This window comes from Trachypithecus francoisi, unplaced genomic scaffold (genome assembly GCF_009764315.1).
Source record: "Trachypithecus francoisi isolate TF-2019V2 unplaced genomic scaffold, Tfra_2.0 Lachesis_group5, whole genome shotgun sequence".
Classification (NCBI taxonomy): domain Eukaryota; kingdom Metazoa; phylum Chordata; class Mammalia; order Primates; family Cercopithecidae; genus Trachypithecus; species Trachypithecus francoisi.
The window spans coordinates 118,067,698-118,095,670 of NW_022681470.1; the positions used below are offsets into that span (position 1 = coordinate 118,067,698).

General features: G+C 37.5%; 1 protein-coding gene and 1 long non-coding RNA gene across 7 annotated transcripts in view; one reads left to right on the plus strand and one right to left on the minus strand.

Moving 5' to 3' along the window:
* RNPC3 (RNA binding region (RNP1, RRM) containing 3) overlaps positions 1-16,544 on the minus strand; it is a 32,000-nt gene extending 15,456 nt beyond the window's left edge. For 4 of the 5 annotated variants that reach the window (XM_033199758.1, XM_033199759.1, XM_033199756.1 and 1 more), the window contains exons 1-8: positions 16,443-16,544; positions 15,996-16,288; positions 14,537-14,584; positions 7,425-7,543; positions 6,403-6,486; positions 5,775-5,886; positions 5,047-5,115; positions 3,752-3,894 (exon numbers count right to left, since the gene is read on the minus strand). In XM_033199758.1, the coding sequence (XP_033055649.1) occupies positions 3,752-3,894; positions 5,047-5,115; positions 5,775-5,886; positions 6,403-6,486; positions 7,425-7,543; positions 14,537-14,584; positions 15,996-16,187 (767 nt within the window). In that variant the 5' untranslated portion in view covers positions 16,188-16,288; positions 16,443-16,544. The remainder of the gene's footprint in view (positions 1-3,751; positions 3,895-5,046; positions 5,116-5,774; positions 5,887-6,402; positions 6,487-7,424; positions 7,544-14,536; positions 14,585-15,995; positions 16,289-16,442) is intronic. The other variant, XM_033199757.1, reaches the window with a different exon arrangement.
* A 33-nt stretch (positions 16,545-16,577) lies between these two features.
* The window catches only part of LOC117076364, a 43,014-nt gene continuing 31,618 nt past the window's right edge, over positions 16,578-27,973 (plus strand). For both annotated transcript variants that reach the window (XR_004434343.1, XR_004434344.1), the window contains exon 1: positions 16,578-16,701. This is a non-coding gene — a long non-coding RNA (uncharacterized LOC117076364). The remainder of the gene's footprint in view (positions 16,702-27,973) is intronic.

A 27,973-nucleotide genomic window follows, 5' to 3' on the forward strand; every position in this document is an offset into this window, starting at 1 on the left:
AATCAATTTGATAAAAGCTCAAATACTAAATTACCTTGCTCAGCTTTCATCTTACTTGGAAAAAATTAAAAATAGACTTAATTACATGTTATCAATTTTTAAAATGTATGTCTCATCATAAGCAGTTGCCCAAATAAAATGGCTGAACTTCATGCCAAACAGTTGAACAAGATACAATAATAAAATTGATATAATATTAATGTTCTTAAATGATTTTTATTCATATTCTAATTATTAAACAGAGCCCGGACTGAAATATGTCATTTAAAAGCTTTTTGTGCATAACTGTTGCAAATCAATCATCCTATAAATAAAGTAACTTAAATTACTTGAGAACAGTTTTCAAATACTGTACTATGCTCTGAAGTAGTTTCAGGAAGTGATAACACCTTGTACATAGCTTTTCTCCATTAAGAGTATGAATATTTAATATTAAAGACAGATCTTGTCTAGGCATTTCTGTATCATCTACAGAGCAGGAACTTGGAAACCGCTAGTCCCAGCTCTACTTCTCAGGGTTATATTTATAAAATTTGAAAGCAAAATAAATATATGCACATAACAAAACACAAAAGAGAGGAAGGAGGGTATTGTTCAAATAAGCTTTAAACCTTTTTCCCTGAGGAAAAATGAAAACATATGCTATAAATTTTTAAACCCTTTTAAAAAACCATGGTTTACCAAAAACTTATGAAAAAATTGAGTTATTCAAAGTATATGTCTACATTTATAAATTGCTGACCCGAAGTACACCAAGCCTCTACAAGAGTGCTAGATATATATTCAGTAATCAATAATTATTTGCTGAATAAGTGAATAGTACAGGTTGAGCACTCCTTATCCAAAATGGTTAGAACCAGAAGTACATCGGTTTTGTAATATTTGCATATACATGAGATCTCTTGGGGATGAGACACAACTTTAAACACAAAATTCATTTACGTTTCATATACAACTTATACACAAAAGACTGAAGATAATTTTATATAATATTCCTAATAATTTTGTACATGAAATAAAGTTTGTGTACATGGAAACATCAGAAAGCAAAAGTGTTGGCTGGACATGGTGGCTCACACTTATAATCCCAGCACTTTGGGAGGACGAGGAGGGCGGGTCACTTGAGTCCAGGATTTTGAGACCAGCCTGTGCAACATGGTGAAACCCTATCACTACAAAAATATGAAAAATATTAACCAGGTGTGGTAGCACATGCTTGTAGTCCCAGCTACTGGGACTGATGCGGGCAGACTGCTTGAGCCCGGGAGGTTGAGCATGCAGTAGGCCATGATTACATCACTGAACTCCAGTTAGGGCAAAAGAGTAAGACCCTGCCTTAAAAAGAAAAAAGAAAGGAAGAAAACAAGCAAAGGTGTCACTAAGCCAGCCATATGTGGTATCATACTGGCACTCAAAAAATTTCAGAGTTTGAAGCATTCTGGATTTCAGATTTAGTTTAGAGGTACTCAGCCTGTACCATTTTTGTTTTGTTTAGGTCTTGTTACATTTCCTGAAGATAACAGAGAAGCATGAAACTAGAGCTTGGTACATGCAAAGGCTATGTTCTCTCTCAGGACTCAGAATTACTGGCAGAATTCCACACTACATCCTTTAATGGAAACCTAAGTAAACAAACAAAAAAGGGTTTGGCCAGTTTATTATAGCATTTCTAATTACTATCATTATTTTTATAAAGAAAGTGAAGTTCACAGAGGTTAAGTAATTAAACCAGAGTTAACACTCTATACTATTCTTTTTCTTTTAGCAACAAGTTAAAGTAATCATCTATCAGGAACTGCCAGCTTCCCTAAACGTCTCTGTCCAAGACAGATACTGTAATCACTCCCATTTTGTAATTTCAGCCCCACCTATGCCTTGATTTTAACTCTTCCCTTACAAAGAGAATACACTGCACATTGTGCCACTACTTAGGGGACACTGACTCAGTCAAATTGCAATTATTTGTGTATGCTGCTCAGAGTCTCTGCTTGGGTTCTGCGTCATGCCAACCACTCACTCCTCCTATATACCACTTCTTCTGTGCATAGTCACCTAAGATTTCAATCATTTTACCATCAGAGTCCTGCAGATAGGGGTTGACAAACTACAGCTCAATGACCAAATCCAGCTAGCTGCCTGATTTTATAAATAAAGTCTACTTGGAATAAGGCCATATCAACTCATTACGTATACTATCCATGGATGCTTTCCTACTCCAAGGGTAGAACTGAGTAGCCACAACAGAGACCACGTGTCTCACAAAGTCAAAAATATTTACTCTTTGGACCTATAAAGAAACCGTTTGGCAACTCTTGCTCTAAGTCAGGCTGTGGATTATATACATGAACATTATTAACAATGTACTATTGTTTGTCAGAATCCTTAAATAAAATACGAAGATTGTCAAGAACTATCAATAAAAAGAATAATTCATCTGCAGTAGTTACTATGAATAGTTTTGTATAAAATCCTAAAGAATTGCTCTAGAAATTATTCTGAGGTAAATAAAGTCCGGAAGAATAAGCATCTGTCAAAACATGAACACAATCGAAGCTCATTTGCAGTAGTTATGTTCTAAGGTTACCATAAACACTAAATCACTGTCCCTAGGAAAATTCAGGATTAGGTTCCTGGAAGCCTTTGTTTACAACATCTTGTCATCTGATCAATACATTACCTTGTTTAATATATGTTTATGTCTAAGAACACCTTACTTAACATACACTATTGAATCATTAGCATTGAACTCACAGTCAATACCACCATAACTCTGGCCTGAAGGAAAACCATGTATTTTCTCCATCAGGCATGACGTAACCTACTTGAGCTCAGGAACACTAAAGAGCACTTCAACACCATGCTCGAGGGCCATTTTAAACACAAGAGTCACAACAAAAAAACTCAAAAATGTAAAAAAAGGTAGTGCTGAATAGACCATGAAGAGGATACTTGTTTGTAGTATGAGAACTGAAACAAAAGGCTCTTAGAGGGTGTCTTTATTTGACTTCATCTGGGAACCTGTGTGCTGACTGACTCAAATTTTTCACCACATGGCTCAATGTCCATTTCCATCAAAAATTTTAAAAAGCACATAAAGGTCAGGCTTGGTGGTACATGCCTGTAATCCCAGCACTTTGGGAGGCTGAGGTAGGCGGATCACCTGAGGTGGGAGTTCGAGACCAGCCTGACCAACATGGAGAAACCCCATCTCTACGAAAAACACAAAAATTTATCCAGGCATGGTGGCACATGCCTGTAATCCCAGCTACTCGGGAGGCTGAGGCAGGAAAATCGCTTCAACCTGGGAGGTGGAAGTTGGGGTAAGCTGAGATCACGCCATTGCACTCCAGCCTGGGCAATAAGAGCAAAACTCCGTGTCAAAAGAAAAAATAAGAATAATAATAATAAATAAAAAGCACATCAATTATTGATTTTGGAGTCACAAATAAATTTTAGCACAATTCGCAAATACAGAATCCACAAATAACAAGGCTTGAACGTAGTTTATAATACCATAATCATCAATCTAAAAAATTATGCATAATCCAAAAATTTTCACTTAGGTCTTGGTATCTATTCTCAGGTCTTAATTTATAGCTGCTATATATACTTGAGGTGTTGGGGGGCTGAGGACAAATTCTAATCACCCAAAACTATGAAGAATTATAAACACAAAATCTAGGGAGAGCAACAGTCTCTTTCTTACATTCTATGTTTCTTGGAAACTAAACAAATATTTCATGTTACAAACCTCTGTCGGTCCTCATCATCAGTGCTTTCATATTCTGATTCTACACTAGATAATTCCTCATCCTCGTCTGGCAAAGGAGGTTCCTCAGGTGGCTGAGGAGATGTGGGTGGAAGAGGTGCATGCAACGGCATATAGTCTTCATACTAATTAAAAGAATAAAACAAAAATACTATGGCAGTCTAAAATATTTATAGAACAAACTCCATTTGAATACTTCATTCTCATTTCTATCACATTTTTTAACACATTCTACACATATTGAGGGAACACCCTGTATGGCAGGATCACTAGCTGATCACAAAATGTGCCTCTTCTTCCTTCACCCTCAGCTGAACTAAATTTTCAAAGCTCCTTTGTAGTTATAATTTTCCCTTGTAACTGAGTTATAGCCAATGAAATGAGACAATCAGAAACTCCCACATATAATTTTTTCTTCCTGATCTGCAGACTGTGTAGCAATGTCTTCATCAACCTGGGAAGGCACATGGTCAAAACAATTCAGGTGTTTTTCATGGCTCAGTAGACCAAAATATCCCTCTGCTCTACTTTTGGAAAGGATGTGACATGACAAAAATCATTTTTATTGTATTAAATGACTAAGAATTTATTTGTTAACAGCAGTTAGTATAATCTTAATTAATTCTCCAGTAATATATCAAGCACTGAGTAGGTGTTGGGGTTACAAAAACAAACAAACAAACAAAAACAACAAACAAATCCTAAAGTTAATAGTACATACATTAGAAAAGCAGCAAATCTCAAACCAAATTCTCTTCTATTCATATATGAACACTCAATGTATTAATAATTTTGCATTGCTATTATTTATAAATATACTAAGAGTACTATAGCAAAATAATAACTAAAATTATTCAAGAGCAGGTATAGCCTACTTCTAAATTACTGACAGATTTGCATAGTCAAGTCTAATAAAAATACCAGCACCCTTTTTCGTCTTTTGCAAACAAAGCTCTATTTGTGACAAAACCAGAACAACGAAATCTTTAGGTAATCTAGTTAAGCGTAACTACCTTATAGGATGGCACAATGTTTTGGCTCAAAAAACTTAACAATGCTGGAAGAAATGATAGTCTTTATTGCCAAAAGCATTTCTTTCATATTCTGGCTTTTCCTCACTTAAAGTTCTCAGTTATTCTATTATCATCATATTACTTTATATCTGTTCCTTATTTTCAATGTACATCAGAGGTTGCTACAACACCTGTATAATTCAGCCTCAATAATCCCATTCGGGAAAAGAAATTTTAACTTGAAAATTCTAAGAGCTGTCTTACCATGGGAGGTCGCGCAGTAATTGGTCCAAAAGGTGTGGGCAAATTCATTTTATTCATAAGATGAAGGACCTTAAAATGGTAAAACATTTAAATTCACATATAAATTGATTCAACTCACATCTTGTATTTTACGTACTAAGAAACTTTGCAATAACACTATTTATTAATTGAGTGTAAAGGAAGACCTGCCCATCTCTTGACTTTATGATCTCTGCATAAGGTAAAACAAGGCATTGGTGTATCTCAGATTAATCTTCCTAAAATGTCAATTCTACATGTTCAATTAGTCCCGTTGCTAAGAATGTAATATTCTTGCAATATAAAACCTATTTGAAATGATTTTGTATCTTTACCCCAATTATTGTAAAATTATAAAACAGAGAAATACATTAAAATACATCTATACTTTGTACTTCAAAAAAATATGTTATTACTGCCAATATTTTTAAGCAATTGCTCAGGGGTCTGAATCTCTATTTAATGGTGTATTCTAAATAGAGAATTATCACAAATTACATTTCCCAAACTAGCTTCTGTTTATTAGTATCCACTTATACTATACCTTATAAAAGTCTTTACTTGAAAGTAGTAAATATTTAATTACATTTAAAGTACTGTATCACTAGCTGTCTAGAATTAGTCTGATTACTTTTATGAGAATCAGCATGAAAAATAAAATATCAAGCTATATAAACAAGTCCTTTAAGGAAACATTTTATTCTACTTACCTGTACATAGAACTTAGGCACACTTGCCAAGGCATTTACTATGTTTGCAAGGATTGTGCTAGAAGGTGGTGGGTACATATACTTGAGGCATGAATTTAAAGGAAAAGTCAGCCTATAAAATAAAAAAACATTTAAGATGCTTATGTTTTAATAATTTCATATCACTAACTCATTTTAGGTAACCTGGTAACAAACACACTGCTCAAATGATGCAGTACTATTAGATTTACCTTGTTCCTAAAAGATCCAAAGTACATTTAAAAAGAAAAATAAGCTACTGTTTCTTGGCAGAGGTTTACCTTGTATCTCTCAACATTTCAAGAGATGCTTTCTCTGCACTGAATTCAGTGACAAACTCGTAACTCAAAATGTGATTCAACATATTAAAAATATACATGACAATAAATATCTTTGTTTTTAAAATTATCTTAAATTATCTTATTTGCAATAAGGTATCTGTATATAACACGATATACAATAAGCAATAACATCTGTATATCACAATATATAATAAGATATCTGTATATCACAATACACAATAAGCAAAAAGCAGTAAGACATCTGTATATCTGTATATCTGTATACAACACAGAACAAAAGCAAAAGAAAAGCAAATAAAAACGCTAACCCATGGTTTGGTGCAATTCCATTTTCCACTGTTAAATAACCAAGTTCTTTTTTTTCTTTATCATCTTCGACAGGGTCGTCAGACCTGGGACATACAGAATCAAAGTTAATCTTACCTTTCCAAAGAGTGAAAAACTGCACACACAAAAGATAAATTACCTTTTCAAACATGTCATTATAAAACAGTTTGACTAAAAAAAAAAAAAAAAACTTTCAAGTACTTCTCAAGCAAACACCTATAAATGGGAAGGGAACTAAAATTAACCTTCACTGAATCCCTTCTGTATTATTATTACTACAGAAGTGCTGTAATAATAAAATTATTATTCAGCACTACACATTTCCATTTACTCTTCATAGCAAGACTATGAAGATGGCAAAATTGTCACTGACCAAAAATAAAACTAAAGTTTACATGGTATAAAATGGTGGTAATCAAATGTCATTAATGTGTGTCATAATCAGTTGGAGAGTTTATTAAAACTCATAGACTTCTAGAGCATTTTCCCATCCCTTCCATCCCTCAATGAAGTTTCTGATTCAGTAAGACAGGGTTAAAAAAGCTCAAGGTTCTGTAGTTTGATCAAGTTTACAGATGATACAGCTGATCTAGGGACCAAACTCTGAGAACTACTAGTGTAAAGCAAATTTGTCAAGGTGTACTACAAAAAGTCACAGCTGGAAACCAAATGCCAGTCTTGATCTTATCACACTGTGTTATCTCTGATACAAAGACATTATACTAGTTATTTTCCCTCCATTGAAGGTTGAAGATGAATTCATTTCAGCCCACTCCCTTCCCATTTCACACTGATTAAACTGTAATATTAAATCTGGTTCCTAATGTACAATTAGGGGCAAAAATAAAGATACTGTTTTACTGTGCTAGATTTAATGGAAAAATCTGTCACTACTCTTCCAATTACTTACTGGCTAGTCTGAAACCAATACAATAACTATATAACTGATTAAAAAAAAAAAAAAAAAACTTCAAAAATGTTACAAAATGTATTATCTACATACCTTTTTTTTTTTTCAGAGCCTGAAGTGGGACATGGGGAGTGAACTCGATCTTGTTCTTTTGCAAATTCAACGACCAAAGTATGACCTAAAAGTTTCAGCTGATGGAGTCTTGTCAATGCCTGGAGTTAAAAGAACAAGAGTAAACATTTCACAATTGTACTAAAAATGATCTGTTAGAGACCAATGTTTACACTGTGGGCGGCAAGCCACCCAGGTGCCGAGGCAAGAGACTGGGGACATGAGCCGTTCCCGTATAATAAAATACATAAAACAACAAGAGCTATAGTAGATCTAGATCACAGATATGATTATATATGAATGTCATTAATCATTAGTTTGTAGCAATTACTCTTTATTCCAATATTATAATAATCCTTGCTCTACAATTATAACCTAGGAAAAACCGGCCATACAGAGATAGGAGCTGAAGGGACACAGTGAGAAGTGACCAGAAGACAAGTGTGAGCCCTCTGTCACACCCAGACAGGGCCACTAGAGGGCTCCTTGGTCTAGCAGTAACACCAGCATCTGGGAAGATGCCTGTTGCCAAGCGGACTGCGGTCTAGTGGTAGTGTCGGTGCCAAGGAAAAACATCGGCTACTTAGCGGACCAGGAAAGGGAGTCTCCCTTTCCCTGGGGGAGTTTAGAGAAGACTCTACTCCTCCACCTCTTGTGGAGGGCCTGACATCAGTCAGGCCTGCCCGCAGTTATTCAAAGGCCTGTCTCCCTCTGATGCTGTGCTTCAGTGGTCACGCTCCTAGTCCACTTTCATATTCCATCCTGTACACCTGGCTCTGCCTTTTAGATAGCAGTAGCAAAATCAGTGAAAGTACTAAAAGTCTCTGATATGCAGAAATAATGGCATAAGTGCTCTCTCTCTCTCTCTCTCTGCCTAGGCTGCCAGGCAGGGAAGGATTCCCTGTCCAATGGACACGCGACCCATGTGACCTCACCTACCATTGGAGATGGCTCACACTCCTCACCCTGCCCCTTTGTCTTGTATCCAATAAATATCAGCACAGCCTGGCATTTGGGGCCACTACTGGTCTCCGCGTTTTGGTGGTGGTAGTCCCCCAGGCCCAGCTATCCTTTACCTCTGTCTTATGTCTTTATTTCTACAGTCTCTCATCTAAACACATGGGGAGAAAAACCCACCGACCCTGTGGGGCTGGTCCCTACGTATACTTTTTTTTTTTTTGCCAATGCTGTAAACATTTCCTTGACTATTTCCTAATTTATTTTTAAACTCAGGCTATCAAGCCTTTAGTACTTATTAAAGGACTACTTCCTACAACTGAGGAAAATAAAAATCTGGCTAAATCCCACTTTATGCCAGCTCTGCTTATACCCAGGCAGCTGAAAATGGCTGAAAACAAGCTAACAAATTTCCCTGGCCTTACTTTCAATTTATAACAGCACCACAAATTGTAGGGTGACCTTTAATGATACCACAAAATTACTTACTACAATCGTAGTCTATTTTTCCCATCTATAAGAGAATATTTTGTACTTTCTCCTTGTTCCTTAACCTCACAATATTTTTCTGGCATTCCGTTAGCCTAGCACCTGGTTTTCTACTTTGAGACAACTGAAGTGATGACATGAGACTATCAGATTTCCACTATAACTCCCCATCTACCAGCATATGCACGCCAAAATTCTATGTTCTATCTGTTATAATCTATTAACTATCCACATTCCTATCTAAATCCAGCTGCCTGACTTATATACTAAATTCCATCCTCTCATCTACTCAAGGGTCTTTATTTAGCTATGCTCTGGAAATGTGTGTGGTGGGGGGTCTGGGGGGTGCTCTTATTTAAACTGTTAATTTTCTGTCCTCTATTGGATTATCCGTATCAGTACGAAAACATGCTCCTATTTCTCCCATCCTAAATTTGCATTATTAGTTTTGCAGTAAAACTCTGTAGAAGTTATATAAACCCTCTACCTACAACTCCTCTCTGCCTATTCAGTTTCAAAACTATTTCAATCAGGTTAATGCTTTAATAAGTTTAATGAGACTGCTTATCACAGACAACAAATTTTGTATTGTTGGGCTAATGATCAACTCCTAGTCTTCACTTGATTGCATTTAACATAGTTAATCACTTCTTCCTTGATACATGTCATTCACTTGGCTTCAAGACTTCATACGTTCTTACAATTTTCTTCCTAGCTCACTGGTTTCTACTCCTCCATCTCTTTGACTTGTGCCTTCTCTCACATTCTTAATGTTGGAATGCTCCAGAGCTCTCGTCCTGGTCTTCCTCTCTATCTCAACATATTATCTTCATGATTTAATCCAGCATCTGCAGTTTAAATCTATATGCTAATGATTCACTAATTTATAATTTCAGTGCAGACTTCTGTCCTGAAGTCAAGGAACACATATTCAAATAATAGATAGTGCCCCATAGGTTTCTAACAAAAGTTTCAAAATCAACATTTCAGAAACTAAACCGCTTAATCTCTCCCCCAGACAAAAATGTGCTCCACCAGGAGCCATCTCTGTTTCAGATGATGGCAAGTCCATTCTTCCAGTTATTCAGGTCAAAAATCTTGTAATCATCCTTAATGCTTCTTTCCCTCATTCCATATCCAAGGCATTAAGAAATCCTGTTTGCCTATACCATAAAGCCAAAGTCATCAAAACAGCATGGTACTGGTATAAAAATAGGCACACAGACCAATGGAACAGAATACAGAACCCAGAAATAAACTCAAATACTTACAGGAAACTGATCTTCCACAAAGCAAACAAAAACATAAAGTGAGGAAAAGACACCTTATTCAACAAATGGTGCTGGGATAATTGGCAAGCCGCATGTAGAAGAATGAAACTAGATCCTCATCTCTCACCTTATACAAAAATCAGCTCAAGATGGATCAAGGACTTAAATCTAAGACCTGAAACCATAAAAATTCTAGAAGATAACATCGGAGAAACCCTTTTAGACATTGGCTTAGGCAAAGATGTCAGGACCAAGAACCCAAAAGCAAATGCAACAGAAACAAAGATAAACAGATGGGACTTAATTAAACTAAAAAGCTTCCGCAAAGCAAAAGAAACAATCAACAAACAGACAACCCACAGAGTGAGAGAAAATATTTGGAATCCATACATCCAAAAAAAGGCTAATATCCAGAATCTACAAGGAATCCAAATGAATCAGCAAGAAAAAAAACAAGCCCATGGGCTAAGGACATGAATAGACAATTCTCAAAATAAGACATACAAATGGCCAGCAAACATGAAAAAATGCTCAGCATCACTAAAGATCAGGGAAATGCAAATCAAAATCATGAAGCAATACCTCCTTACTCCTGCAATAATGGTCATAATGAAAAAATCAAGATATAATAGATGTTGGTAGAAATGTGGTAAAAGGCACTTCCACACTGCTGATGAGAATGTACACTAGTACAGTAAGTATGAAAAATAGTGTGGAGACTCCTTAAAGAACTAAAAGTAGACCTACCATTTGATCCAGCTACTGAGTATCTACCCAGAGGACAATAAGTCATTATACAAAAAAAATAGTTGCACATGCATGTTTATAGCAGCACAATTTGCAACTGCAAAAATACGGAACCGGCCCAAATGTCCATCAATCAATGAGTGGATAAAGAAGTGAGATATATATATATGTATCTATATATATATATATATGAAACATGGAATATTACTCAGCCATAAAAAGGAACAAAATAATGGCATTTGTAGCAACCTAGATGGAATGAGAGACCATTATTCTAAGTGAAGTAACTCAGGAATGGAAAACCAAACATCGAATGTTCTCACTCCTAAGCAGGAGCTAAGCTATGAGGACCTAAAGGCAGAAGAATGATACAATGGACTTTGGGGACTCAGGAGAAAGTGTGGGAGGTGGGGGTGAGGGATAAAAGAATTCACAATGGGCATAGTGTATATTGCTTGGGTGACAGGTACATCAAAATCTCAGAAATCATGACTAAAGAACTTATGCATGTAACTAACCACCACCTGTTCCCCCAAAACCTACTGGAATAAATACAATAAGAAATCCTTGCTTCTATCGTCAAACTATATAAAGAATCTAATCACCACTAACCACTACCATTGTGGTCAAGGCAACCATCAATTCTGGACTGAATTACCACAACATTTTAATGGATTTCCCTGTTTCTACCTTTCCCTCCCTTCAGTCTAGACACAACAGAGAAAGCAATCTTTTGAAATATGTCAGATCAGGTCACCCCTTGTTCCAATGGCTCCCTATTTTACTGACAGTAATCTAAATTCCTTACTATAATCTACATAATATAGAGTCTATGACTTCTCTGACTTCAAATCCAATGATCACTCCCACTGTGTATGCTCCAGTCACAGTGGTTTCCTTGAACAACATGACAGGCATGGTCACATCCTAGAGCCCCTGATCCAGCTGTTCCTCTAATTCAAACATACTTCTCCCAGAAATTTCATTAGCTAAGTCCCTTCGCATCCTTCAAATTGTTGTTCAAATATAACCCTAACTACAGCCTGACCTCTCCCCACTTAACACTCCCGATCTTATTGCTCTACTTGTCCTTTTTCCATAGCATTTATTGTCCTCTAAAATATTAAAGATTATTTTGTCTCCCCTTTTGAGACTACAAACTATAATCATCTTTGTTTTTGTTCACATATAATCCCAAAACCTAAAACAGCATCTAGCACATAGTAGGCACTTAATAGTTTTGCAACACATGAAACTACAAGCCTTAACCAGGGACCGATTTTGTGTAAGACAATTTTTCCACAGGCCGGGGTAGGGGGTGGGGAGATAGTTTCGAGATGAAACTGATTCACCTTGGACCATAAGGCATTAGTCAGATTCTCATTGAGAGTGCAACCTAGATCCCTTGCATGTGCAGATCACAATAGTGGCCAAGGCACTGCTGATCTGATTGGAGGTGGAGCTCAGGCAGCCATGGGGAGAGGCTGTGAATAGAGATAAAGCTTCCTTAGCTTGCCAGTCACCTCCTGCTGTGCGGCCCAGCTTCTAACAGGGCATGGTTGGGTACCAGGCTGTGGCTGGGTACCAGTTCGTGTCCCGGGGTTTGAGGATTCCTGCCTTACATCGTCATACAAAGTTAGTTTTAAAATGCTTCAATAATTTTCAAGACCCTAAATGAATGTTAGACCTATTCATTAACAGTGAAGCTTGATTATCTGAAATGAAGGTCATCTAATCTGACTTACTCCAACTTTCTTCCTCTCAAAATGGGTATCACGTAAGTTCTTATTCTCAAAGATTTATGGCTTTTCACTTTTAATGTTAACTCCTCCTACCTAACTTGGCTACTTACTCTGTTCTTGAACATTTCTTCCTTTGTTTCTTAATCTATCACTTTCCAATAAGGCCAAATGTTCTCTAGCCTAAAAGCCCTATCAATACTGCCATTAACCTCTTACTGCTTCCTTTCACTACAAACATTTTCAAAGACAATGACTGGCTCCATGTGCTCTCCTCCAAGTTATTTTTGACCCTAAAACAATGAGTTTTTCATTCCCATACTTTATTTATAATGTAATATGCTATATTTTTAAAAAGACTTTTTTTCTGGAAAAAAACATTACCTATCATTATAAAAGTACATATTAATATAATATGAAAGCCCTCTGTAATCCTACTCTCAGAGAAAGATGTTTTTAACATTGTGGTGTATAGTTCTGTCATATTTTTTTCCTGTGCATATGCTAACATGTATACTATTCATTTCAAAAAATCTGAGGTTACATCATACCTAATCTTTTGCAACTTTATTCATGTACTCTATCTGGGCTATCATTCTGTATTAACACATACCGTTTGATATCATTCTCAGACAGCTGCAGTACAGTATATGGACATAATGCGATTTAAGGCTTCCCTTTCTTTTACCAATGAGAATCTGGGTCATTTCTATTGTTTCATGGCGAAAAGACTTTAATAGATGTGTTCATTCCTCATTTTGCATCATCACAGGATTTCATCTTCTTAAAACATACTTCTCTTTGCATCAGTGATAATTTCCTTTCTAGTTCTCCTACTTTAACTGCTCCTTCCCATTCTTCTCTCCTAGCTTATTATCCTTTGGGCAATCATATCTATTCACATGGCTGAAGAATCTTTCCATTCTTCACCTTGCCTCAGCTCTAGACTAATATTTTTAAATATTTCCACAAAAGTAGCCCAGTGACCCCTCCAAGTTAATAGATGACATGTGAATTCATCATATACTTTTGCAAACATTCTCTGGATCCTCATGTCAGCTAATGTAACAACCCAAATAACTCAATCCTCAATCCAAATATCCTGAACCCGTCTCTCTTAACTCCTATATTATAAAACCTACAAACTCAATCTCTATTGAGTATATATCTACTTCCCCCTTTGTCTTCTTATTGTCGTCTTCTTTATTCTTGCCTTGGCCATTATAACGGCCTTCCATTTGGTCTTCTACCTCTAATAATTCTGTGCATCCAATCCATGATATGAACTATACCAGATATCTTTCACAGGCCTGATTATATTATGAGCCAGCTCAAAAGTATCAAGTGCACACCTACTAAAGCAAACTCAATACCTCTCTCCCAGACTCAATCTATTTTTCAAGTCTCATTTCCATCTCAACCCTTAGCTCCTGCTCCACTTATAACTTGCAACGCCTCACAGCTTTATTTCGTGTTCCCCAAACCCCGAAGGCCCATCTCCCCTTGTTTCCTTCTGAAAAAATACAATTATCATTAGACTTCTAGCTAAAAGATCACCTCCTTTGTGAATGATTCCCTGGAACTTTAAAGAAATGTATATTCTCCTTTTAACACTTGAAACATCTTACCTTGTAACAGTTAGAGATATTTATCAATCTAAATCATTGAGAAATTGTTACTTTAATTACATATGCAGTTAGCTTTGGTTTATAGATAATCTACTAAAGGACTGGGCAATATCCACCAACTAACAAATCAAATGTAGTCTGTGGGGGAAACTGTTGGAATACAAACGCTTTTGCTTCTTAAAAACCACAGTTTAACATTATCTGAACCAAGACTGGATAAGAGGATACTTTTGACAACTTTAATAGTCGAGAAAAAGTCATACCTTTATAGCTGCTTTTTCATTAGGGAATGTGGCAAAAGCTGTATGTTTCTGAAACAGAGTTAAGGTACAAATTACTTCCAATATAATTTCAGTTTCTCATAAAGAAATCTGACATTTTACCAGTGGAGTAATGTGACATGTTAATAAAATCATGGGAAAGTATGAAAAATCAAGACCATTTAACTGATTACTAATTTCAGTCCAGTGGTTTTCAACATTTTTTGAGCCAGACTTGAGATGAAAGCTATGCAACCTCTATCATATAAAGACACATGTTTTATACACGGAAATAGTTCAAAAGACCAAAAGTTTAAAGACCTCTTCCACACAGAGGGTCACTTTTAACCAACTAAAAATGTATTTCCTTCATTTATGACAGACCTAAAGATTTTAAACTTTTCCTCTATACATAACAATGCACAGTATAAAAATTCACCAACAGAGAAATCGTTCTTCAAGGTGCATATTTCCTTTGTGCTTTATCTTCGTAATAATGTTCAATGGGAGAAGCATATTTTTAAACATAAAGATTTTAAAAACCATCAGAAAAGCAACACAAGTCAAGAGTAAAAGAAACACTACGCTAAGGAAGAGCTCTGGTCAATGTTTATTAAAAGTTACTTTAATAATTATATCGCACACTCTAATTTTGTCTAATCTGATCCACGATGACCTAACGTACTTAAATTGAGCCTTTTTTTTTTTTAATTTGAGGGTATAAATGACACTTAAACTGATCAAAATTGGCCTTTCTTATAATTCAGTAACTCTCAGCATGGGCTGCACATTAACATTAAAATCACCTGCGGAAACTTTAAAACCACTGATGTCTTGCCCCATCGCTATTCCTATTTTAATGAAGAGAAATCAAAACATCTTTGGATATAAAGCAAAACAAAGTAATTGTGTAAATTCCTACATTGGTAGTTTTAACAGCCCTAAAAAATTGTTCCCTAAAAGATGCCATCGGGAAATTTTTATGAAAAGGCTCTTTTTCTAGTTGAAATTCTGCATTTAATTTACTCAAGTCACCAATGCAGCTTCTCTATTTTGATGAACGATTTAACATTGGCTTATAAATGAACTAGGACTTTTAAAAATCCCTTGATGCACATTTGTAAGAATACGCTGAGTCCAGAAGCAATAACCCCAAATTCAAAAAAGTTGTGAGGCTCTTAGGATGGATTGAAAACTCAATATAACTAAGCTAATTTCCATTCTTCTGCTTTGTCGTTCACCATTGCCCTTTTCTGCAGTGCTATGACTAATCAGGACTCAAGCCGATTAAAACTTCACTTCGTAGAGCAGATATTTTGATACAAAAGAGGTAGGATGGGGTAGCTCCCATCACACAAGTGCATCTTCCCCACTCGTTTCCGCCTTACTCCTGTCAGCGCTCCCCCTCCCCGGTCGCTTGCCAGAGGCCTTCCCGGGAGACTCCGGCGGGGCGCGCCCTTACCAGTCGCCCCTTATCTGACAGGACGCGCACGGACTGCGCCCCGAAGTACTTCAGCAAGTCCTCTTTCTCCTCAGCGGTAAGCTCAGCCGGCAGGTGCCTGACCAGAAGGGTTCGGTCGCCCCGAGGCGGGGAAAGCGAGGAGGAGCTCGTGCATCCCCTTGATATCGCAAGCGGCTGCTCGGGAGCTGCCATTTTCCTTGGAGAAGCAAAACAGAAATCGTGGGAAGAAGTCTCAGTCAAAATCGCAGCATCAACACAAGCTGGGATATTTTTTCCGCCTCGCGCTAAGGATTCTGGAAACCAGGAAATACCGAGACAGAAAGTTACCTTCTCGCGAGAATTGCGCCGCGGAAAAGCCGCAACCCTTCGGAGACTGGGGGAAGGGCGCGGTGCTAATGACAGTAAAGCAAAATGATTTAAATTCCAGGTAGCTCCGGAAAGACTTACAAGCGAAAATTGGCCCAGAGAAGTGCGAGGGTTACCACAAGTTGTCAATCGAAGAAGGAAAGAAGCTGAATGCTCAAGGACACGAGGACTCACGACTGCGCATGTGCGGGCTGGGCCAGTCACGGGGCGGGGCGGGGCGCAAGGAGGGGCGCGGCGGCGAGAGCTGTCAGAAGCTGCCCGCCCGGCTGTTAATCCCTGGCCTTGGGAAAGTGAATTGGCCTGGATATCAAGTAGGACAACTTGGGTGTCGAAATACTGGGTATGTTCTTAAAGTCTTTCGATGGTAAAATCTAAAGATAGCCAGTTCTTCAGTCAACTTATTAGACACCATGGGGAGGATAACTCAGTTTAAAGGGCAAAAAGTTGAGACTTTTTTCTTGAATCAGTAGGCATTTAGCCGAGGGATAGGCACCCGCCAGGGTTCATTTCACAGAAATGGCAGCCTCTGGAAAGAGGTCGCGTAATAAATTATAATGTGTGTGTGTGTGTGTAGGTGTAGGTGTAGGTACTTTTCTCCTTATTTTACAGCTGAGAACACTGATGTACAAAGAGGTTAAGTCACACAGCTATAAAATGGAAGAACTAGGATTTGACCCTTGGTGTTCTGACTTGGGGTCTACATTCTAATCCACCGTTCTGCCTAGATTCTGAATGGAGTAAGGTAGAGATCATCCCCGGAGGGTCAGAAATGTACCCCTTACCCCATACAGAGAGGTTGTTGAGAATTCTAAAGAGAGGTTTTATTCTAGATGTAGCTGCTACAGGCTGGAGAACCAGAGTTCCTCTTACAGCTCTTTTTGCCACTTAAATAAATGTTAGAGATACAGCAGTAAGCTGTATACCAATGGTCTGCTGTCATCCAGCATTGGTTGGGGAGAAGGAGAGGGACAGATACTAATGAAAACTTAGAAGACAAACATGAGAAGAACCTTCCCCCCTACACACACACCAAAATACCAGATAGGCAGAGCCAGACCATGTAGACGCTGTAGGTTTGTTAGGAGCCCTATTTATTTGAAGAACATTTAGAAACTGACAAATTCTTTAAATAGGTGTGTGTTGAGGAGTGAGACTCAAAGTTTAGGTATGAAAATTTCTCTGGTTGCAACGCGAAAAATAGAAGCGGAAAGGCCAATTGGACTACTGTAGAAGTCTGGAGAAAACACTGCCAGAAATAGTTTGGTGAAAGTGGACATGTAGAGAAGGAACTGGAATTGATAAATGTTTTAGAAGTAGAATTGATAGGAACTTGCAGACGAAGAACAGTAAGCAAGGATGAATTCTGGATTTTTGGCTTAAGCTCCGTATATTATCCATCTGTAGATGATGATGCCATTTACTGAATGTGAGAAGATTGACCAAGTGTAAGTAGGTTGGAAACTGTAATGGGACCTTGGAAATAGAGGAACATATATTAAGTTTAAGGTATCTATTCAGTATCCCTGTTTCAAGTAGGAAGTTGAATGTGTATGTTTGGCATTCTTGTGAAAGGTCACCACTAGGTATGGCATCAACCTATTTATATCCGAAGAATGACAAAGGGTATAGATAGAATAGTGCCCAGAATAGCGTCATGGGACATGCAGATGTTGAGAAGTTGAGGCGAGGAAGAAGAACAAGACAATTCCTGCCCTCTCAATGCTTACTTTCTAAAATTAAGACAGAATAAACATGTAAATAAAGTTCTTTCAGAGAATAATAAATGCTTTGGAAAAAATAGGGTAGTGATATAAACTGATTGGAGTGGTCATGCTGTTTTAAACACTGTCCTTCACTGACTTTTTGTGTGTGTCCTTTGAAGACTTGTTTGGCGCTTCTAGCAAGGGAGCACTGCTACGTGTATGCCCTTACGGAAGAATCGTCCTCCTCTATTGGGGACAGTCATCCTCCTCAGCAGAGTGTGCAGCTTTGGGAGAGACATATATGGGGCAGTTAGGAAGGAAGGGGAACCCAGCTAGTTAGCCAGATAAGCCAAATCAACTGTTGGGATTAGTTGATGACAGGTACCACAGCAAAATCACCCTCACATCCTCCCTGTGACTCTTATGTTTAGTAAAATGTGCCACATATAGTGCACATTCTGTAAATATCTATTCAATGAATGAATGCATGAAGGAATTCACTTTTATATTCACCACTGTCTCCTACAGTTAGGAATTACTACAGGGGCTATCAGAGTTTAATGGTCATTATCTACGGTAATTCAGGTATCATGACTGAGTGGAATAGTTACATGACAGAATTTTATTTTCTCTCCACTTAATTGCTTTTAGTTGTACTAAATGAAATCTACCTTATCCTTTCCATGACAATGTGTCAGGTAGAGGTCATAATTTTCTAGTCACTTTCAGTTGCTATCAGTACAGTTGGTTTGAGATGTCAAGTTCAAACTCCATTAAGGTGTCTCCTCTTACACTCCCCTCATATCAGGCTTGACCTAAAGGATTGCAGGAATATGTAGTACACTTTAACCTTTTCTGTATCTGAGTGTAGGTGTGTGTGGTCGTACCTGAGAAGCACCTTTCTCATTCCCTTCTCTTTGTCTAGCCCAGAAGTTCCCAAACTTTTTCAGTTATTGGTGCCTTTATTGTCTCAGCAGTTTTTTTCTAGCACCCCTTGATACCACCTTATTTCCTATTCTACTCCGGTTTTCCAAGAAAACCACCGTGTTAGCCAGGATAGTCTCATGATCCACCCACCTTGGCCTTCCAAATGTTTTATATAAGAGCAGCAGCCGAAAACCCAGCTTTTCAAAGACATGACATTCTTAAAAGGAATTAAACAGTATCTAATGTTCAAATTGAGAAACATCTCAAGCTGGTAGTTCAGGTAGTGTCTGGTAAACAGTGAGTATTGCTATGTTTCCCTCAAATATTTAAAATATCCCATAGTACCTCTACAAGGTGGCAAGGGTAGCTGGAGCACCTTAGCACAGTTTGAGAACCATGAATTTAACTCATTTTTAGCCTTAATTTTTCTATATTGGGGAATGGGAGGAGGGAAAAGTACTGGAGCTTGGGCGTGTCTGACTTCACTGAGCAATTGTGGATTCTTTCTCTCCTTCTTGTTCTCAGGGGTTCTGTGTGTTGATGGAGGTCCCCGCTAATGTGGTGGTTTTCTTGGATTCATTTTCATCTTCATCTTCCTCCATGTCACTGAGTACCTTCTCAGACAGAAACACCTTTTTTACTTCCTTTGGTTTGTGTCCCTAATTTTCCTCACTTGACCACGTAGCTATTTGTACTTCCCTATTACATCTTACCGTTTACCCCCAAACTCCCTATTTTTCCTCATGAAGACAGGAAAACCCTATCCACATGAAGATAGGGTCCTATCTCTGGCATGCGTTGGAGAACCACAGTAAGGAGAAGGGTTGATCCCAGTATTTGTCCTGGCTTCTTGCCAGAAGCATTCCCCTCACCCTCCACAGCCAAGCTTCTAAAGAGAGAGACATAATTATTCTTATTTCTTCATCTCCCATGCACTCCAAAGTGTGCTCCTACCTGACTTCTGATCCCATCAGTCCACAGGGTAGTTCTTGTTAGGGTCACTAGTTACCTCCCAGTTACTAAATCCAGTAGGCCTTTTCAGTTCTCATTTTAGCTTTTCAGCAATGCTTGGCATACCTGACCACTTCTTCGTTGAGACACTATCTTCCCTTGATTTCCAAAACGCACCACTTCTCCTACTGTTCAAGCTCACTTTCTCTCCTGCTTTACTCCAGTAAATCTTTGACTCCATGCTTTCTCCTATTTCCTGTCACCTTGAATCCTTCCCTTTTTTTTTTTTTTTTTTTTTTTTTTGAGACAGACTCTTGCTCTGTTGCCCAGGCTGGAGTGCAGTGGTGCGATCTCAGCTCACTGCAAGCTCCGCCTCCCGGGTTCACTCCATTCTTCTGCCTCAGCCTCCTGAGTAGCTGGGAGTACAGGTGCGTGCCACCACGCCTGGCTATTTGTTTATTTATAGATACATGATTTCACTGTGTTATCCAGGATGGTCTCGATCTCCTGACCTCGTGATCCGCCCACCTCGGCCTCCCAAAGTGCTGGGATTATGGGCGTGAGCCACCGTACCCAGCCCCCACTTTTATTCTTAAATGGTGACCTTGCTTCATAATCTCATTGGGGAAATAAAAATGAACCAAATAATAGAGGTTTCCCATGTCTATTAAACCTAACTGTATCTGTGAGTCTTGGTTAAGCTAACCTCTTTCTTGGGAAGTAAATCTCCTGCCTTTCATGTACTTTACTGAGCCTTTCTCATCAGTATATACAAATATGATTATTTACCTTTTGTTTAAAAAACCAAAAGCAAATAAAATAATTTTTAAAAATTCTCTTCACTTTCCTCTTTGACTACCATTTGATTTCTTTCTGTTAATAGCAAAACTCTTGGAAATGGTGGTTTGTATTCATTGTCTCCAATTTTCTTCTCCCGTATTCTGTTTAGAATATTCCAATCAGATTTGTATCCCAATTGTTTTTCTGAAATTGCACTTCTTGAAGTCATCAGTGACCTCTACACACTGCTAAATCCAGTGGTCATTTCTTAGATCTTATCCTTCTTGATCTATAAGCACTGCTCACTAAACACAGTTGTTTACTCTGCTGTAGAAACAAACAACCCCCTACAAACAACCAGTAAACCAAACTCGCTTCATTTGGCTTACTGAGGACCATACTTGCCAAGTTTTTCTCCTATCATTGTGATCGCTCTCTTTGTTTCTTTTGCTGATTGCTCTTCATCTCCTTGACTTCCAAAGGTTGGAATTTCCCATGCTTAATCTTTCTTTTTGCCCTACCTGAGGTCATCTCATTCAGTTTTATGGCTTTAAGAACCATACATTGATGACTACCAAATCATATCTTCGGCCTGAACCTCGTCTCTAAACTCCCAGTCCGTATATTGAACTGCTTACTTGACATTTTCTCAATGTTATATAATAAGCATCTCAAAACTAAGAGGCCTAAAACTGAGCTCTTGATAGTATTCAAAAATTTTCTTTCAGTTTTTCCTATCTCAGTTACCTGTGACTCCTCTGTATCTTTTAGATCTCATGCCTTGACATTCCGTAAATTCCCTTTATCTTACCTTCAAATTATATTCAAAATTTGACCATTTTTCACTGCCCCCACTATTTCTACCATCCTTGTCCAAGCAGCCATGATCTATATGGAATATTGTCATAGCCTCATGACTGATCTCCTACTTTTGCCCTTGCTGTCTGGACAACACAGTAAGACTCAACAATTATTTCATATATTCCTTTACATTTCCCAACTCTCTTATTGTAATTTGGGACTATATGATTCATTTTGGTAGATGGGGTGTTAATTAAAGCGACATGTGTCAATTCCAGAGTATTGCATGAAAGATTGGATATGAAAACAGTGATCATGTAGGCCACATATTGAGGTGGTAGAACCTCAAGCTAAACATAGCCTAGAATACTAACTCACCACATCAATGACAGCTCCCCGCAGAATCACTTCACTCCCACCAAACTTTGCATCAAAGTAGTAAATAACTTTTTTCTGTTAAAGGTATTGATAACAGGATTAATTTTTACCATGCAAAGTCCATTCTAACATGATTAAAAATATATTGCATCTTCCATGTATTTTTATCACAGAAGCTAGAGTGATTCTGTTAAATCTTCAAAACTCTGCAGTAACTTTTCCCCTCACTTAGAGTAAATGCTGAAGTTCTTTTGATCTGTGAAAATTTCCATGATCTGACTCCTCCAGTATATTATTTTTATGACTTGATCTATTCTTCCCTTCTTCCTTCCCTCTACTGTAAACACACTGACCTTCTGGCTGTGCTTGAACACTTCAGACCCATAACTAAGACCTTTGCCTTTGCCATTGTCTCGTTCAAGGATGCTTTTCCTACAGATATCTGCATGCTTAGTTCCCTGACTTTCTGCAGATGCTCAAATGTGACTTTCTCATTAAATTCTTCATTGTCAGTCAACACCATCTCTGCCTCCTCTTTTCTCTTGCCATACTGCAAACAAACAAAAACAGCAACGACAAAACTGAACACTAGATTTTTCAGTGTTTTTGTTGTCACTGTGTAATAAGCCATCCAATTACTTGGTAACTTAAAACAACCATCATCAAAGTCTTTTCTTTTTTTCCCAAGGTAGAATTCATGTCTTCATTCCATTTGTTATTGTAATACTTTTCACCTCTGCTATAAAAGTTATCATAAATATACTTTATTATAAATAATTGTATACATAATTTCATTATTACTAATAAGCTCCTTGAAGACAAGAATTTCTATATTCATCTTTATATCCTCCAAGCATTAATGTAGTACCTTACAAATAGATTAATGATCATTGAATGTTGAAATATGTATTAATGAATATTTGACTTATGTTTTAAAACATGTATCAGTGAATACATTAATGTTATTATCAAGAAAACAAAAAACACTGCTGACAACCAGGGATTACATATTCAGCAGTTTGCATGATGACTTTAGGAAACCAATCTAAAGATTCCTAGGCAAAATGATCAGAAAGTTAAAATGTCAATACTATTTTTGTTATTTATTGATAGATTAGATAATATGTGGATCTCACACATAGTTATTTGTAGACTTAGTCTCTTCCTTTAAATAACAAGTGAACAGAGGCAGGATTTATGTGAACTTTTGACTACTGCAGGGGTAATCAGCCTTTTCTACTGGAATATAACTTGCTTGTATCTGCTGTTCTGAGATGGAACCTAGAGAAGATAGAGAAATAGCACCCAAAAAATATTCCTGTTCTAGAATACTTTCTTAACTCCATTTATAATTTGGAATCCATTTGGATAGCACTTTTTTTTTTTTAATGTATGCAACCTGGAAGGCTATTTTTCTTAATATAAACCTATACATTCATGTTGTGGGAAGTCAGGGACCCTGAACAGAGGTACCAGCTGAAGCCGTGGCAGAAGAACATAAATTGTGACGATTTCATGGACATTTATTAGTTCCCCAAATTAATACTTTTATAATTTCTTACACCTGTATTTACTGCAGTCTCTGAACATAAATTGTGAAGATTTCATGGACACTTATCACTTCCTCAATCAATACTCTTGTGATTTCCTATGCCTGTGTTTACTTTAATCTCTTAATCCCATCATCTTCTTCATAAACTAAGGAGGATATGTGTCGCCTCAGGACCCTGTGATGATTGTGTTAACTGCACAAATTGTTTGTATAGCATGTGTGTTTGAAAATATGAAATCTGGGCATCTCAAAAAAAGAACAGGATAACAGCAATGTTCAGGGAACACCAGAGATAAGACTTCTGGCCACCGGTGAGCCAGACAGAACAGAGCCATATTTCTCCTCTTTCAAAAGCAAATATCAATATTGCTGAATTCTTTTTCTCAGCAAGGAACATCCCTGAGAAAGAGAATGTGCCCTGAGGGTATGTTTATAGACGGCCCCCTTAAGGCGGGCCGCCTTTTACGGTTGAAGTCGAAGGGATGAAATAAGCCCCATTCTCCTGTAGCGCTCCCAGGCTTATTAGGACGAGGAAAATTTCCACCTAATACATTTTTGTCAGACAGGTTGTCTGCTCTCAAACTCTGTTTCCTGATAAGATGTTATCAGTGACAATGTGTGCCCGAAACTTCTTTAGCAATTTTAATTTTGCCCCATCCAGTGGTCCTGTGATCTCTCCCTGCCTCCATTTGCTTTGTGATATTTTATTACCTTTTGAAGTATGTGATCTCTGTGACCTACACCCTATTTGTGCACTCCCTCCCCTTTTGAAAATCACTAATGAAAACTTGCTGGTTTTATGACTCGGGGAACATCACGGATCCTGCTGACATGTGACGTCTCCCCCGGACACCCAGCTTTAAATTTCTCTCTCTTGTGCTCTTTCCCTTTCTCAACCCAGCTGAGTCATTTAAGAAATAGAAAAGAACCCATGTAACCATCGGGAGTGGGTTCTCCTGATACATTTAAGTATTTATTAGTTGATATGGTTTGGCTGTGTCCTCACCCAAATCTCATCTTGAATTGTAACTCCCACAATTCCCACATTTTGTGGGAGGAACCCGGTGGGAGGTAATGGAATCATGGAGGTGAGTTTTTCCCATGCTGTTCTTGTGATAGTGAATAAATCTCATGAGATCTGATGATTTTAAAAAAAGAGTTTCCCTGCACAAGCACTCTCACTTTGCCTGCTGCCATCCATGTAAGATATGACTTGCTCCTCTTTGCTTTCCGCTATGATTGTGGGGACTCCCCAGCTATGAGGAACTGTTAAGTCCGTTAAACCTCTTTTTCTTCCCAGTATCAGGTATGTCTTTATCAGCAGCATGAAAATACATTAGTCAATCAAAAAATTAAAATGTACTAAACATTTCAGAAGATGCCTAGAGAAAGTGTTTCAGCTGATAAATGGTACTGGCATAGTTGTTTTTCTGTAACATGACAATGCTAGATTATCTTCTGTCAGGTAAAAACTAAATTACAGACAAATGCTGAAGTATCAGAAAATACAGCTGTTACCAAAAAATTGGAAAAAGAAAGACAAATTAATAGACAAATATGTTTAAAGAATATAAACAGGTATTTTTACATAAAGGAAACCTGAATGGCCCATTATCATATGGAAAAGTGTTTAACCTTACTAGTGGTAATGGGAATGCCAATTAGACCCACAAGAATATACCATTTCTCAATTCTCAAACTGGAAAACATTATACATAGCTATAAAATTTAATGTTGGTGTGCACCTGAGGGCAAATGTCTGTCACAGGCATTTAGAAAAGTAAATCTTAGTATTTATTTGGGTAAATGTTAACATACTTTTTGATCCAGTAATTCTGCTTTTCAAATCTATCTTATAGAAATAAAAGCATCTGTATACAGATGCTGTATACAGATGCTGAAAGGTTGAATTAGCTGAACCTTTCAGCTAACAGGGCTACCAAAAGAAAATCCGAAGACAAACTTTTTATTTTACAACTTCACCATGCTTTATTGGATCTCCTTCCTCTGCAGCCACCCTTGGCATTCCTATTTATTTTTATTTTAAAACAATCTATTATTTATAATTAAGATTCACTTTCAGTTCAGTTTTTAATACTAATCTCACTTCTAAATATACACCCTTCTCTAAGCTCAGGGAACTTAGGGTGGGGAAGGTGATGTAGTCTTTTCTTTCATTTTCTTCATCTCTTTGTGTTTCTGCTTTAGAATCCACTAGGAAAAGTAGTTCTGACTTTGCTGTTGATGTCCTACCAAGGCAGCTCACTGTAGTTGTCCTTTTGAGGGCCCTGTAGCATTTATGCCATATAGTTTCATGATATCAGTAATATACTTGCTGGTTGACCACTTATGATTCTTCTTCAGTTCCTGTCTCTAACCCCTTTGAGTCATTCACCCCAACAGATAAACCTCTTGGGTATGGCCTATATGCATAGAGAGTCCAGCTACCTCCTACAGTGATTTGCTGGTCTAGATGTCAATTATTTTCCAGAAAATCTCAAACTTCTTAGTACTAAATTCCAAGTGGCCTAACCAAATGGCAATTTCTCCCTTACTTCACTCTCTAAGTTCCTCTGCTCTCCTCCTTATTCAGTCACGAGATAGGCATGCTCATGACTCACAGCAAAACCAAGGTATTAAAATTAAACTTTAATACAATATATTAAAAGCTATAGTGGTGTAAAAGCATAAAATGATTTCTTTTGTTAATTAACTCCAATGACAGCATTGAAAAATTTTGTTCTGTAAAAATCACAAGCTATCAGAAAGTTTGCTTTTTGAAATTATGTTAGTGAGACAGGAACACCCCACTATTGCCTGAGGAGCTAAGCTATGTGGGTACTTTGACACAGAGAAACAGCCTCAATTTTCCACCCAGGAGCAAAGCTGCAGATAATGTTTTTCAGGTACAAGATTCCATAGTCATCTTAACTTTGTAGTGTTCAAGGAAACAGAACCCTATACCCACTTCTTAGTCCAGGCTTGATGCTAATACAGCCAGGCTGTTCTTTCAGCCTGTCAAAGAACTATTCATTTTAATTTTATTTAAACCCCACCTTACTCTTAAATGAATCAGAATGCTGGCTCTTCCTTCACCTGTTTTGGCAAAATGCCCCATCAATTGTGTAGTCTTTTTTTACTGCTGCAAAATGATAAACTTACCTTTGTCAGACCATAGATGTGTCATAGTCTGGTGGTCTTTGAGCAGATTTATTAATCATGCCTGAATAACGTTTTCTGTGCCCAACACTCTCAAAGGTATTAAAAAGACATGTATCACAGTAGATGAAAACCAGCATGTAACTGAGTTGTTATAGGGCTGAATGCTGCTTAAGAAAGTAAAGAAATAAAATAAAGCAGAGCCTAATTTTTGTCTCCTGAATCCTTTAAGTGCCTCCATCTAGTTGACTCCTTATGTTTTACACTTACATTCACTTTATGCTACATGGAAGCTAAACTATACTTCTTTAAGACACCCACATATTTTTGTCTTTCTATACTCAAATATGCCGCATATGCCACACCACTAATGATTTTCTTGATTCTCATCTAAATATGACCTTTCATTTGATTTTCAGTAAACTCTTTGGCTTGTTATGACCCATATAGTTTCCCTTTTATTAAAATTATTGGAAAATGTAATTTGGTTGACTTTTAGATTTCATCATATGTCTTCATCATTTTCTCTTACCTGGAATGTTCCAGTAGACTCTAGATTAGTTTCCTTGCTTCTATTCTAGGCACTTTACAGTCTGTTTTCCTCACAATAACTCATGTGATTTTTAAAAACATAAATTACATGACATTACTTTCCTGTTTGCAACCTGTAATTGGCTTCCCATCACAGTTAGAATAAGACCTACAGTCCTTCTCTTGCCATATAAAGCCTTTCTTGGTACTTCTATTGTCTTATGTCCTACTTCTCTGCTTCATGAGCACTCCCCATTAGTCATTCTTGCAGCAGTGGTAGTGGGGGTATAAAATAAAAAAAACTAATCTCTTCAAATGTCCTTTATCTCTCTAACATTCCTCTTCCAGATGCTCTTATCCCTCATGTTTATTCAGTTTTTATGCAGATGTGCTTTCCTCAGAGAGGACTTTCATGCCATCTCTGGAAATAGCATTTCTCCTCACCTGGCCAACACTAATAACTTAACCTTGCCTTATTAATTTCTTGTAAAATAGCAGCCTAGAAATGTATGTGTGTGTGTGTGTGTGTGTGTGTGCGCGTGCGTGTGTTAGAAGCTCTATGAGGTAAGAGTTTTTGTCATGTTTGCTACTTTGTTCACCTGCCAAAAGTAGTACCTGGCACATTATAGGTATGCAGTCAGTACTTTTTGAATGAGTGAATAAACAGATGAATAAATGAATGAATGAAAGTTATCCAATCATATAGTTACCTTGCTTGTGTTTATCACACTATTAAACTTTCAGTTTTATATTCAGAAGTGCCTAAATCACAGATTCGAGAGTCAAAATATCTGAGACTTATATACCTGCTCTGTTGTGTGACCTAGGAG